Below are 13129 nucleotides of genomic sequence, written 5' to 3' on the forward strand. Positions count from 1 at the left end.
GACGGGATGTTGTAACAATTCACCGTCTTGTAGTAGTAGCAGGGGTCGAGTAAAACTGATGCCATGATGTTGTAACAAATCGCCGTCTTGTAGTAGTAGCAGGGGTTGAGTAAAACTGATGCCGTGATGTTGTAACAAATCGCTATACTGTATTAGCAGGAGGTATATACACCTACTTGATATTCTTTAAAAACGTCCTATATTTGAAGTTGTGAAATCTATTGAATACGATTAGGACACTTGTCTGTATAGTTAATTCTTATGTTCGTTTTAAGTAGTCTTTAATCCTACGAAAATGTACAACTAAAATAGCATTACACGTGTCACATTTACTGCATTTCAGCCTGCATGTCCATACCCATCGCATTATCAATATAACAAAAACAAATGAAAAATCAATGTCGGGATCCAATGAACCTAGTGAATTTTATTGTACATATAACAGGTACAAATTTAGTATGGAATCTAATTATATCATTTATATGGATATCCGATAAGTTAGCGTGATTAACTTATCTACATACAATATATACAGTTATCAGTTTCATATTGTTATCACAGGTGAACGTGGAATACAAAACATGGGTATAGGACTGTTGTATAAATAATTATAATACAAGAGGAATGGCCAAGTCATTGACGCAGACTTTATGTTTAATATTGGTGATTCTGATCAGATGTACTACTGGGATCGCTAAAGAAGAGGAATGTGTACAGATCAGTTCGTGTTCTTGTCAATTCTCTGACGGTACAACGATAGACCTGTCACCGTTATCAAGTACTGATGTAAACACACCAAGGTACGTAACTATATATACTATAGACTGTGTCAGCTGCATATTCCTCCATGGTCCCAGAGAAATTATTCTCACTATGGGCATCAAATATCAGATAAATGATTACATTCTTTTTATACAGAAAAATGTTATATAATGTTACAAATGTACTTGTAACACCTGACGATGATGATCTGTTTTAGATTTTACGATGTACCTGTAACACCTGACGGTGATGATCTGTTTTAGAGGATGTACCTGTAACACCTGGCGGTGATGATCTGTTTTAGATGATGTACCTGTAACACCTGACGGTGATGATCTGTTTTAGATGATGTACCTGTAACACCTGGCGGTGATTATCTGTTTTAGATGATGTACCTGTAACTCCTGGCGGTGATGATCTGTTTTAGATTTTACGATGTACCTGTAACACCTGACGGTGATGATCTGTTTCAGATGATGTACCTGTAACACCTGGCGGTGATGATCTGTTTTAGATTTTACGATGTACCTGTAACACCTGACGGTGATGATCTGTTTTAGATGATGTACATGTAACACCTGGCGGTGATGATCTGTTTTAGATGATGTACCTGTAACACCTGACGGTGATGATCTGTTTTAGATGATGTACCTGTAACACCTAACGGTGATTATCTGTTTTAGATGATGTACCTGTAACACCTGACGGTGATGATCTGTTTTAGATGATGTACATGTAACACCTGACGGTGATGATCTGTTTTAGATGATGTACCTGTAACACCTGGCGGTGATGATCTGTTTTAGATGATGTACCTGTAACACCTGACGGTGATGATCTGTTTTAGATGATGTACCTGTAACACCTGGCGGTGATGATATGTTTTAGATTTTACGATGTACCTGTAACCCCTGGCGGTGATGATATGTTTTCCTGGAACCCGTGTGTGGATTTTATACAGCCGTCCAGTTCAACGTGTGAAGGTGTGGCTGTAAGTAATAAAGCTTTATAGGAAAGAAATGATTGATGTAGAAAGTGGTTTTTACTCCAGTGTAATGTTTAACCGTTTAATTTAATTTTTACAGGGTTACTCTCTAAAATTAGCGTCCCACCGATCATTTTAAAGATCCTGTTTTTTTGTTTTTCATAACTTGTAGCAAAACCAATTACCTTTCTTACATGGAGAGAAGCTCAATTCAAAGGCTAAAGCTATGATTGTGCGAAATAAGTTACAATTCAGTATCAGATACAGTTCTTATAACATAAGGTTGATGTCCCACGCTTAAAAAGGGAGATAATCGTCCATCAAAAACAGCCGGTGTGTAACGGTAAGATTGGCTGTATGTCTTTTATATTTCAATAAACTTCGTGTGAACATGAAAATTTTATCAATATCTGAAGGTTTGTCACATCCATCTGGCGCCACCACTGGCCATTTACTTCAATCTGGGAACGACTGATTCAGCTGTATTCTCCACAAACGATGCCGGACAGGTAGTGGTGTCCTACCAACATATTGACCCGGGCACACCAACAATCCAACGGTAAAATTCCTCAGCGAACCTTTCTCCTATTCGTGTCTTTTTTAATTCCTGAGCGAACCTTCCTACCGATTGTGTTTTTTCTAATTCCTGAGCGAACCTTTCTCCCGTTTGAGTCTTTGTTAATTCCTGGGCGAATCATTCTACCGTTTATGCCGTTTTTAAAATTCCTGGGCGAATCTTCCTTCTGTTTGTGCCGTTTTTAAAATTCCTGGGTAAATCTTTCTTCTGTTTGTCCCGTTTTTAAAATTCCTGAGTGAATCTTTCTTCTGTTTGTCCCTTTTTCAAAATTCCTGAGCGAATCTTTGTTCTTTTTGTGCCGTTTAAAAATACCCGAGGTAATATTTCTACGTTTATGCCCTTTTTTAAAATTCCTGGGTAAATCTTTCTTCTGTTTGTGCCGTTTTTAAAATTCCTGAGCGAATCTTTCTTCTTTTTGTGCCGTTTAAAAATTCCCGAGGTAATATTTCTACCGTTTATGCCCTTTTTTAAAATTCCTGGGTAAATCTTTGTTCTGTTTGTGCCGTTTTTAAAATTCCTGAGCGAATCTTTCTTCTGTTTGTCCCTTTTTTAAAATTCCTGAGCGAATCTTTCTTCTGTTTGTCCCGTTTTTAAAATTCCTCAGCGAATCTTTCTTCTGTTTGTCCCGTTTTTAAAATTCCTGAGCGAATCTTTGTTCTGTTTGTGCCGTTTTTAAAATTCCTGAGCGAATATTTCTTCTGTTTTTGCCGTTTTTAAAATTTCTTGAAGAATCTTTCTTCTGTTTGTCCCGTTTTTAAAATTCCTGAGCGAATCTTTGTTCTGTTTGTGCCGTTTTTAAAATTTCTTGAAGAATCTTTCTTCTGTTTGTCCCGTTTTTAAAATTCCTGAGCGAATCTTTGTTCTGTTTGTGCCGTTTTTAAAATTTCTTGAAGAATCTTTCTTCTGTTTGTGCCGTTTTTAAAATTCCTGAGCGAATCTTTGTTCTGTTTGTGCCGTTTTTAAAATTTCTTGAAGAATCTTTCTTCTGTTTGTGCCGTTTTTAAAATTCCTGAGCGAATCTTTGTTCTGTTTGTGCCGTTTTTAAAATTTCTTGAAGAATCTTTCTTCTGTTTGTCCTGTTTTTAAAATTCCTGAGCGAATCTTTGTTCTGTTTGTGCCGTTTTTAAAATTTCTTGAAGAATCTTTCTTCTGTTTGTCCCGTTTTTAAAATTCCTGAGCGAATCTTTGTTCTGTTTGTGCCGTTTTTAAAATTTCTTGAAGAATCTTTCTTCTGTTTGTCCCGTTTTTAAAATTTCTTGAAGAATCTTTCTTCTGTTTGTCCCGTTTTTAAAATTCCTGAGCGAATCTTTCTTCTGTTTGTCCCGTTTTTAAAATTCCTGAGCGAATCTTTGTTCTGTTTGTGCCGTTTTTAAAATTTCTTGAAGAATCTTTCTTCTGTTTGTCCCGTTTTTAAAATTCCTGAGCGAATCTTTGTTCTGTTTGTGCCGTTTTTAAAATTTCTTGAAGAATCTTTCTTCTGTTTGTGCCGTTTTTAAAATTCCTGAGCGAATCTTTGTTCTGTTTGTGCCGTTTTTAAAATTTCTTGAAGAATCTTTCTTCTGTTTGTCCTGTTTTTAAAATTCCTGAGCGAATCTTTGTTCTGTTTGTGCCGTTTTTAAAATTTCTTGAAGAATCTTTCTTCTGTTTGTCCCGTTTTTAAAATTCCTGAGCGAATCTTTGTTCTGTTTGTGCCGTTTTTAAAATTTCTTGAAGAATCTTTCTTCTGTTTGTCCCGTTTTTAAAATTTCTTGAAGAATCTTTCTTCTGTTTGTCCCGTTTTTAAAATTCCTGAGCGAATCTTTCTTCTGTTTGTCCCGTTTTTAAAATTCCTGAGCGAATCTTTGTTCTGTTTGTGCCGTTTTTAAAATTCCTGAGCGAATATTTCTTCTGTTTTTGCCGTTTTTAAAATTTCTTGAAGAATCTTTCTTCTGTTTGTCCCGTTTTTAAAATTCCTGAGCGAATCTTTGTTCTGTTTGTGCCGTTTTTAAAATTTCTTGAAGAATCTTTCTTCTGTTTGTCCCGTTTTTAAAATTCCTGAGCGAATCTTTGTTCTGTTTGTGCCGTTTTTAAAATTTCTTGAAGAATCTTTCTTCTGTTTGTGCCGTTTTTAAAATTCCTGAGCGAATCTTTGTTCTGTTTGTGCCGTTTTTAAAATTTCTTGAAGAATCTTTCTTCTGTTTGTGCCGTTTTTAAAATTCCTGAGCGAATCTTTGTTCTGTTTGTGCCGTTTTTAAAATTTCTTGAAGAATCTTTCTTCTGTTTGTCCTGTTTTTAAAATTCCTGAGCGAATCTTTGTTCTGTTTGTGCCGTTTTTAAAATTTCTTGAAGAATCTTTCTTCTGTTTGTCCCGTTTTTAAAATTCCTGAGCGAATCTTTGTTCTGTTTGTGCCGTTTTTAAAATTTCTTGAAGAATCTTTCTTCTGTTTGTGCCGTTTTTAAAATTCCTGAGCGAATCTTTGTTCTGTTTGTGCCGTTTTTAAAATTTCTTGAAGAATCTTTCTTCTGTTTGTGCCGTTTTTAAAATTTCTTGAAGAATCTTTCTTCTGTTTGTCCCGTTTTTAAAATTCCTGAGCGAATCTTTCTTCTGTTTGTCCCGTTTTTAAAATTCCTGAGCGAATCTTTGTTCTGTTTGTGCCGTTTTTAAAATTTCTTGAAGAATCTTTCTTCTGTTTGTCCCGTTTTTAAAATTTCTTGAAGAATCTTTCTTCTGTTTGTCCCGTTTTTAAAATTCCTGAGCGAATCTTTCTTCTGTTTGTCCCGTTTTTAAAATTCCTGAGCGAATCTTTGTTCTGTTTGTGCCGTTTTTAAAATTTCTTGAAGAATCTTTCTTCTGTTTGTCCCGTTTTTAAAATTCCTGAGCGAATCTTTGTTCTGTTTGTGCCGTTTTTAAAATTTCTTGAAGAATCTTTCTTCTGTTTGTCCCGTTTTTAAAATTCCTGAGCGAATCTTTGTTCTGTTTGTGCCGTTTTTAAAATTTCTTGAAGAATCTTTCTTCTGTTTGTCCCGTTTTTAAAATTCCTGAGCGAATATTTCTTCTGTTTTTGCCGTTTTTAAAATTTCTTGAAGAATCTTTCTTCTGTTTGTCCCGTTTTTAAAATTCCTGAGCGAATCTTTGTTCTGTTTGTGCCGTTTTTAAAATTTCTTGAAGAATCTTTCTTCTGTTTGTCCCGTTTTTAAAATTCCTGAGCGAATCTTTGTTCTGTTTGTGCCGTTTTTAAAATTTCTTGAAGAATCTTTCTTCTGTTTGTCCCGTTTTTAAAATTCCTGAGCGAATCTTTGTTCTGTTTGTGCCGTTTTTAAAATTCCTGAGCGAATCTTTCTTCTGTTTGTCCCGTTTTTAAAATTCCTGAGCGAATCTTTGTTCTGTTTGTCCCTTTTTTAAAATTCCTGAGCGAATCTTTCTTCTGTTTGTCCCGTTTTTAAAATTCCTGAGCGAATCTTTGTTCTGTTTGTGCCGTTTTTAAAATTCCTGAGCGAATATTTCTTCTGTTTTTGCCGTTTTTAAAATTTCTTGAAGAATCTTTCTTCTGTTTGTCCCGTTTTTAAAATTCCTGAGCGAATCTTTGTTCTGTTTGTGCCGTTTTTAAAATTTCTTGAAGAATCTTTCTTCTGTTTGTGCCGTTTTTAAAATTCCTGAGCGAATCTTTGTTCTGTTTGTGCCTTTTTTAAAATTTCTTGAAGAATCTTTCTTCTATTTGTCCCGTTTTTAAAATTCCCGAGGTAATATTTCTACCGTTTATGCCCCTTTTTAAAATTCCTGGGTAAATCTTTCTTCTGTTTGTCCTGTTTTTAAAATTCCTTGACGAATCTTTGTTCTGTTTGTGCCGTTTTTAAAATTCCTGAGTGAATCTTTCTTTTGTTTGTCCTGTTTTTAAAATTCCTGGACGAATCTTTGTTCTGTTTGTGCCGTTTTTAAAATTCCTGAGTGAATCTTTCTTCTGTTTGTCCCGTTTTTAAAATTCCTAGGCGAATCTTTCTTCTTTTTGTGCCGTTTAAAAATTCCTGAGGTAATATTTCTACCGTTTATGCCCTTTTTAAAATTCCTGAGCGAATCTTTGTTCTGTTTGTCCCGTTTTTAAAATTCCCGAGCGAATCTTTCTTCTTTTTGTGCCGTTTAAAAATTCCCGAGGTAATATTTCTACGTTTATGCCCTTTTTTTTTAAAATTCCTGAGTGAATCTTTCTTCTGTTTGTCCCATTTTTAAAATTCCTGAGTGAATCTTTCTTCTGTTTGTCCCGTTTTTAAAATTCCTGAGCGAATCTTTGTTCTGTTTGTGCCGTTTTTAAAATTCCTGAGCGAATCTTTCTTCTTTTTGTGCCGTTTAAATATTCCCGAGGTAATATTTCTACCGTTTATGCCCTTTTTTAAAATTCCTGGGTAAATCTTTGTTCTTTTTGTGCCGTTTAAAAATTCCCGAGGTAATATTTCTACCGTTTATGCCCTTTTTTAAAATTCCTGGGTAAATCTTTCTTCTGTTTGTGCCGTTTTTAAAATTCCTGAGCGAATCTTTCTTCTGTTTGTCCCTTTTTTAAAATTCCTGAGCGAATCTTTCTTCTGTTTGTCCCTTTTTTAAAATTCCTGAGCGAATCTTTCTTCTGTTTGTCCCGTTTTTAAAATTCCTGAGCGAATCTTTCTTCTGTTTGTCCCTTTTTTAAAATTGCTGAGCGAATCTTTCTTCTGTTTGTCCCGTTTTTAAAATTCCTGAGCGAATCTTTCTTCTGTTTGTGCCGTTTTTAAAATTCCTGAGCGAATATTTCTTCTGTTTTTGCCGTTTTTAAAATTCCTGGGTAAATCTTTCTTCTGTTTGTGCCGTTTTTAAAATTCCTGAGCGAATCTTTCTTCTGTTTGTCCCTTTTTTAAAATTCCTGAGCGAATCTTTCTTCTGTTTGTCCCTTTTTTAAAATTCCTGAGCGAATCTTTCTTCTGTTTGTCCCGTTTTTAAAATTCCTGAGCGAATCTTTCTTCTGTTTGTGCCGTTTTTAAAATTCCTGAGCGAATATTTCTTCTGTTTTTGCCGTTTTTAAAATTTCTTGAAGAATCTTTCTTCTGTTTGTCCCGTTTTTTAAATTCCTGAGCGAATCTTTGTTCTGTTTGTGCCGTTTTTAAAATTTCTTGAAGAATCTTTCTTCTGTTTGTCCAGTTTTTAAAATTCCTGAGCGAATCTTTGTTCTGTTTGTGCCTTTTTAAAAATTTCTTGAAGAATCTTTCTTCTATTTGTCCCGTTTTTAAAATTCCCGAGGTTATATTTCTACCGTTTATGCCCCTTTTTAAAATTCCTGGGTAAATCTTTCTTCTGTTTGTCCTGTTTTTAAAATTCCTTGACGAATCTTTGTTCTGTTTGTCCTGTTTTTAAAATTCCTTGACGAATCTTTGTTCTGTTTGTGCCGTTTTTAAAATTCCTGGGTAAATCTTTCTTCTGTTTGTGCCGTTTTTAAAATTCCTGAGTGAATCTTTCTTCTGTTTGTGCCGTTTTTAAAATTCCTGAGTGAATCTTTCTTCTGTTTGTGCCGTTTTTAAAATTCCTGAGCGAATCTTTCTTCTGTTTGTGCCGTTTTTAAAATTCCTGGGTAAATCTTTCTTCTGTTTGTCCCGTTTTTAAAATTCCTTGACGAATCTTTGTTCTGTTTGTGCCGTTTTTAAAATTCCTGGGTAAATCTTTCTTCTGTTTGTGCCGTTTTTAAAATTCCTGAGTGAATCTTTCTTCTGTTTGTGCCGTTTTTAAAATTCCTGAGCGAATCTTTCTTCTGTTTGTCCCGTTTTTAAAATTCCTGGGTAAATCTTTGTTCTGTTTGTCCTGTTTTTAAAATTCCTTGACGAATCTTTGTTCTGTTTGTGCCGTTTTTAAAATTCCTGAGTTAATCTTTCTTCTGTTTGTGCCGTTTTTAAAATTCCTGAGCGAATCTTTCTTCTGTTTGTCCCGTTTTTAAAATTCCTGGGTAAATCTTTCTTCCGTTTGTCCCGTTTTTAAAATTCCTGAGCGAATCTTTCTTCTGTTTGTCCCGTTTTTAAAATTCCTGAGCGAATCTTTCTTCTGTTTGTCCCGTTTTTAAAATTCCTGAGTTAATCTTTCTTCTTTTTGTCCCGTTTTTAAAATTCCCGAGTTAATCTTTCTGCCGTTTGTGCCGTTTTTCCGGTCTTGTTTCTGCCACCTCCATGTAACAAGGAGGCTCAATTAATAACATCAAAGAGTATCAAAGCATTTCCGTCCTTTATTTCTTAGTAAATTCCAGACAATAGAATAAATGCCAATAAACTTTGTTCAATAACCTACATTTTCTTCTACAAATTTCGTTTGCCGACGTCATGCTTGTCACCTTGCCATAATCTTTAAAAAGAAATAGACATATACAGTACATGGCTTTACGTTTAAGTACCAGTCACCACAAAAAATACCATTGTTACGGTACTGAGCCGACATACAGATGAGCTCTCTTGACAGTTAGAACTGGTTAATTCTACCATCTAAACTTGACTCCAGATTTTCAGAAGCTGTTTATAAAGAGATCGCACTCCCGTTTGTTTCTGTATTATGTCTACATATTTATTTTGAATCTAGCTGGTTCTATCAAACATAAGTAAAATATCCTAGATCAAAATTCAATATTGCAGCAAAACAATGTATATATACATATATCATCAAACAATACAACATTTAACAGCGATCAAAACTACCTTTCTTTTATGGTACTCCATTAAAACATGTCTACAATATCTGTAAATTTTATATACCTACCAAGTGATATGACATTCTGTCCTAGATTGAGCAGTTGTTCTGTTGTAGGAGTTCTCATATCGCCCTCTTTTGCGACCAGACAGAGGATGGGAAGTTCGTGCCTCTTTTTGAACTTGAACCCGGAAGTGGTGAATTTGTAAGCATGATTTTTTTCCAGTAATGTATTATGGAAACATCATAAGTACACAAAGTAATATTGTATTGTTTAAATCAGACTGATTTTATGTTTTAGATAAATATTTACTTCATCAGTTATACCTATCAACACAGGTGTATACGACACTTGTTTTATCAAAGGATATACTGACTTTAAAACACACACGACAAAGGAAGACAATTTTTACCGATTGCTTTTTCTATATCTAACAGCACTTTGAGCTCCATAGTAAATACACATGTTACGGAGACAATACCGACGAGGATACGGAAGAGCCGTTCTCTGTGGGAACAATAATTTGTTTGTCGTAAGTAAAACAATTTACTCCATATAGTTTTCTCGGTGGGCTGAACGTAAATATTTTGTCTGGTGTTAAGAATCTATTTAAGCCGACACTTTGCAGAACATAACTTATTGGTTAGATAAAATGTTGGAATGTACAGGTATTTTTCAAAGAACTGAAGTTTGTATCATGATTATTTTTCCATTTTAAACTATTATCTGAGACGGTAGGTTTCTGTCAACCCTCCAAAAGTACTTAAAGTGGGCTTTCTTTGTTTAAAATGTTATGTTTAAGAATGTTTTACTGTTTTAATGTTTTCAGGGATAATTATAAGAAAATCCGAAAATAATGACAATTGTATGGTCGTCTCAGAATAATTATTCACTTTACTAACAACAATTAAAACTGACTAAAATAAATGCCTATCATGACTTAACGTTATGTTAGTCACACATTTAATACTAAGTGCACTCTAATTTGAATTCATTCAGGCAATAAATGTGTTTTGATTGACTCGTTGTTGTGTCCACTTTATCTTTATACGTGAACATCAATGATATGTACAAGTATTTTCGATACGATTAAAAGTTTAATTTCTACTGCAGCATGTAAACTTCTGATTTAAGACACAAACGTAATATAGATGATTTCGACTTTTATATATATTATGCGTAATTCTACAGCTTAAATATCAATATGACTTTGTGATAATTGTATCCTACAGCTTAAATATCAATAGGACTTTGTGATAATTTTATCCTACAGCTTAAATATCAATAGGACTATTGTGATAATTGTATCCTACAGCTTAAATATAAATAGGACTATTGTGATAATTGTATCCTACAGCTTAAATATCAATATGACTTTGTGATAATTGTATCCTACAGCTTAAATATCAATAGGACTATTGTGATAATTGTATCCTACAGCTTAAATATCAATAGGACTATTGTGATAATTGTATCCTACAGCTTAAATATAAATAGGACTATTGTGATAATTGTATCCTACAGCTTAAATATAAATAGGACTATTGTGATAATTGTATCCTACAGCTTAAATATCAATAGGACTATTGTGATAATTGTATCCTACAGCTTAAATATAAATAGGACTATTGTGATAATTGTATCCTACAGCTTAAATATCAATAGGACTATTGTGATAATTGTATCCTACAGCTTAAATATAAATAGGACTATTGTGATAATTGTATCCTACAGCTTAAATATCAATATGACTTTGTGATAATTGTATCCTACAGCTTAAATATCAATAGGACTATTGTGATAATTGTATCCTACAGCTTAAATATCAATAGGACTATTGTGATAATTGTATCCTACAGCTTAAATATCAATAGGACTATTGTGATAATTGTATCCTACAGCTTAAATATAAATAGGACTATTGTGATAATTGTATCCTACAGCTTAACTTTTAATAGGACCATTGTAATAATTGTATCCTACAGCTTATTTTGAAAATTGCACAAAAGATTCATCTAACACCCTTAACCAAATAGCATCTTTATTATGTTGAAATGTTAGCGTTGTTTTGACTTTAGGGTACTAGTGTTACTTCTGGTGTACGTCATCGGTGGTGTGAGTTATAACACGTTATATAAAAAGAATGCCGGAATGGAAAAGATTCCAAATGTGTCTTTATGGCGGATGTTACCGGGACTTATAAAGGCAGGTATTTAAACATCTAAAATCATGTGTCTTTATGGCGGATGTTACCGGGACTTATAAAGGCAGGTATTTAAACATCTAAAATCATGTGTCTTTATGGCGGAAATTACCGGGACATATAAAGACAGGTATTTAAACATGTAAAATCATGTGTCTTTATGGCGGATTTTACCGGTACTTATAAAGTTAAGTACTTAAACATCTAAACTTATGTGTCTTTATGGCGGAAATTACCGGGACTTATAAAGACAGGTATTTAAACATCTAAAATCATGTGTCTTTATGGCGGAAATTACCGAGACTTACCGGGAAGTAATTATTTAAATATGGCGCTTTGTTTCCCCCTCTGCAATGAAATGTATTTATAGGTTTGGTAAATGAACTATCGGCTCATATGTTAAATATGTATGTTTTGTCATATATGTACCATAACCATGCCTTTATAGCTCACATTCAAGTCGTTAAGGCGATTGTCAACAAAATTGTCGAAGAATCACAAAGTTTGAAACTAACTGTAATTTTTTTTAGGATGGGTTTCTGTTCGTTTTCACGAGAGGTCGGATGCCTGAAGGCTACAGAGACATCTAACAGTGGGAAATGGTGGTCAGTGTCTCTCAACAGGAAGCGAATGTACTATACCAAATCATATTTGTTTACATATTCCAAACATCAGGTATAGACTTATTCAGTTGAACATATGGATTGATTTCAGTCTGATCGTGGTCTCCACTTTACCGACAGCATCCAAAAGGAAGAATTTCGGTAACACATTCTTATAATTCATGTAAATATCAAAGAGCGGGCAGAAAAAGCAAAACTGAGGAACTCTTAAATTCATTACAAACATACCATTCGTTAATCAGTCGCTACGTTCTCGCAAAGTCGAATTAAAATGAGGACGGCGATCCATTGAAGCACCATCGTCAGAGAAAACATTCAAAAAGTCCAAAAGGAAGAAAAGTAAAGCTTAATATTTCTACAACTTATGGTTTCTACAGATCACTATTCTCGTCCATTTGTGCTTAAAATGTTTGTCCATCTTCGATACTCCAGGGGTTACGATCACTTTCACTCTCTACACCCCTGGAACCATCTTCGATACTCCAGAGGTTACGATCTGTTTCGCTCTCTGCACCCCTGGAACCATCCTCGATACTAGAGGGGTTACGATCTCCTTCGCTCTCTACACCCCTGGAACCATCCTTGATACTCCAGAGGTTACGATCTGTTTCGCTCTCTGCACCCCTGGAACCATCCTCGATACTCCAGAGGTTACGATCTGTTTCACTCTCTGCACCCCTGGAACCATCCTCGATACTCCAGGGGTTACAATCACTTTCGCTCTCTGCACCGCTGGAACATGTCCCCGATACTTCAGGGGTTACAATCACTTTCGCTCTCTGTACCCCTCGAACCAACCTCAATACTCCAGGGGTTACGATCACTTTCACTCTCTACACCCCTGGAACCATCCTCGATACTCCAGGGGTCACGATCACTTTCGCTCTCTACACCCCTGGAACCATCCTCGATACTCCAGGGGTCACGATCACTTTCGCTCTCTGGAACCATCCTCGATACTCCAGGGGTTACGATCACTTTCTCTTTCTGCACCTGTGGACCATCCTTGACACTCCAGGGGTTACGGTCACTTTCGCTCTCTGCACCCTTGTAATATGTCATGTCGATTTTGAAGGTTTCGTTTGCGACACCTTGTGAACAAGACGAAAAGATTGGTTTGATTCTATGGTGTGCATCGAACGCATAACGGTACTGGCTTTGAAGTTGGTTTTCGCTCCTTTCTGATCTTAAAAAGAAGCGTATCAGCCTATGATTGGTCAGTTTTTTTCCTCCGGAACCAATCCAATTTCTTTATTGCATTCAATTTTGTCAGGACATGTTGTTACAGGGGTGCAGAGAGCAAAAATGACCATA

The 13129-nt window shown here is 35.1% G+C and overlaps 1 protein-coding gene across 1 annotated transcript; it reads left to right on the forward strand.

Annotated features, from left to right (window-relative positions):
* Positions 1-624: 624 nt before the first annotated feature.
* Positions 625-11782, forward strand: LOC132550654 (uncharacterized). Its single transcript, XM_060214746.1, has 7 exons — positions 625-800; positions 1651-1753; positions 2164-2306; positions 9106-9193; positions 9427-9521; positions 11068-11194; positions 11723-11782. The coding sequence occupies exons 1-7, from the start codon at positions 625-627 to the stop codon at positions 11780-11782; spliced, it is 792 nt and encodes a 263-aa protein (XP_060070729.1).
* The last annotated feature ends 1347 nt before the right edge of the window (positions 11783-13129 follow it).

This window comes from Ylistrum balloti, unplaced genomic scaffold (genome assembly GCF_031769215.1).
Source record: "Ylistrum balloti isolate Yb309-2 unplaced genomic scaffold, AGI_CSIRO_Ybal_v1 Utg370138, whole genome shotgun sequence".
Lineage (NCBI taxonomy): Eukaryota > Metazoa > Mollusca > Bivalvia > Pectinida > Pectinidae > Ylistrum > Ylistrum balloti.

What these genes read in the sequence shown, in the direction of transcription:
- LOC132550654 (XM_060214746.1), top strand. Translation starts at nt 625, where the DNA reads ATGGCCAAGTCATTGACGCAGACTTTATGTTTAATATTGGTGATTCTG. An exon ending in CAACGTGTGAAGGTGTGGCT is followed by an intron (nt 1,754 to 2,163) that starts GTAAGTAATAAA and finishes CAATATCTGAAG; the next exon opens with GTTTGTCACATCCATCTGGC. An exon ending in GGAACAATAATTTGTTTGTC is followed by an intron (nt 9,522 to 11,067) that starts GTAAGTAAAACA and finishes TTTTGACTTTAG; the next exon opens with GGTACTAGTGTTACTTCTGG.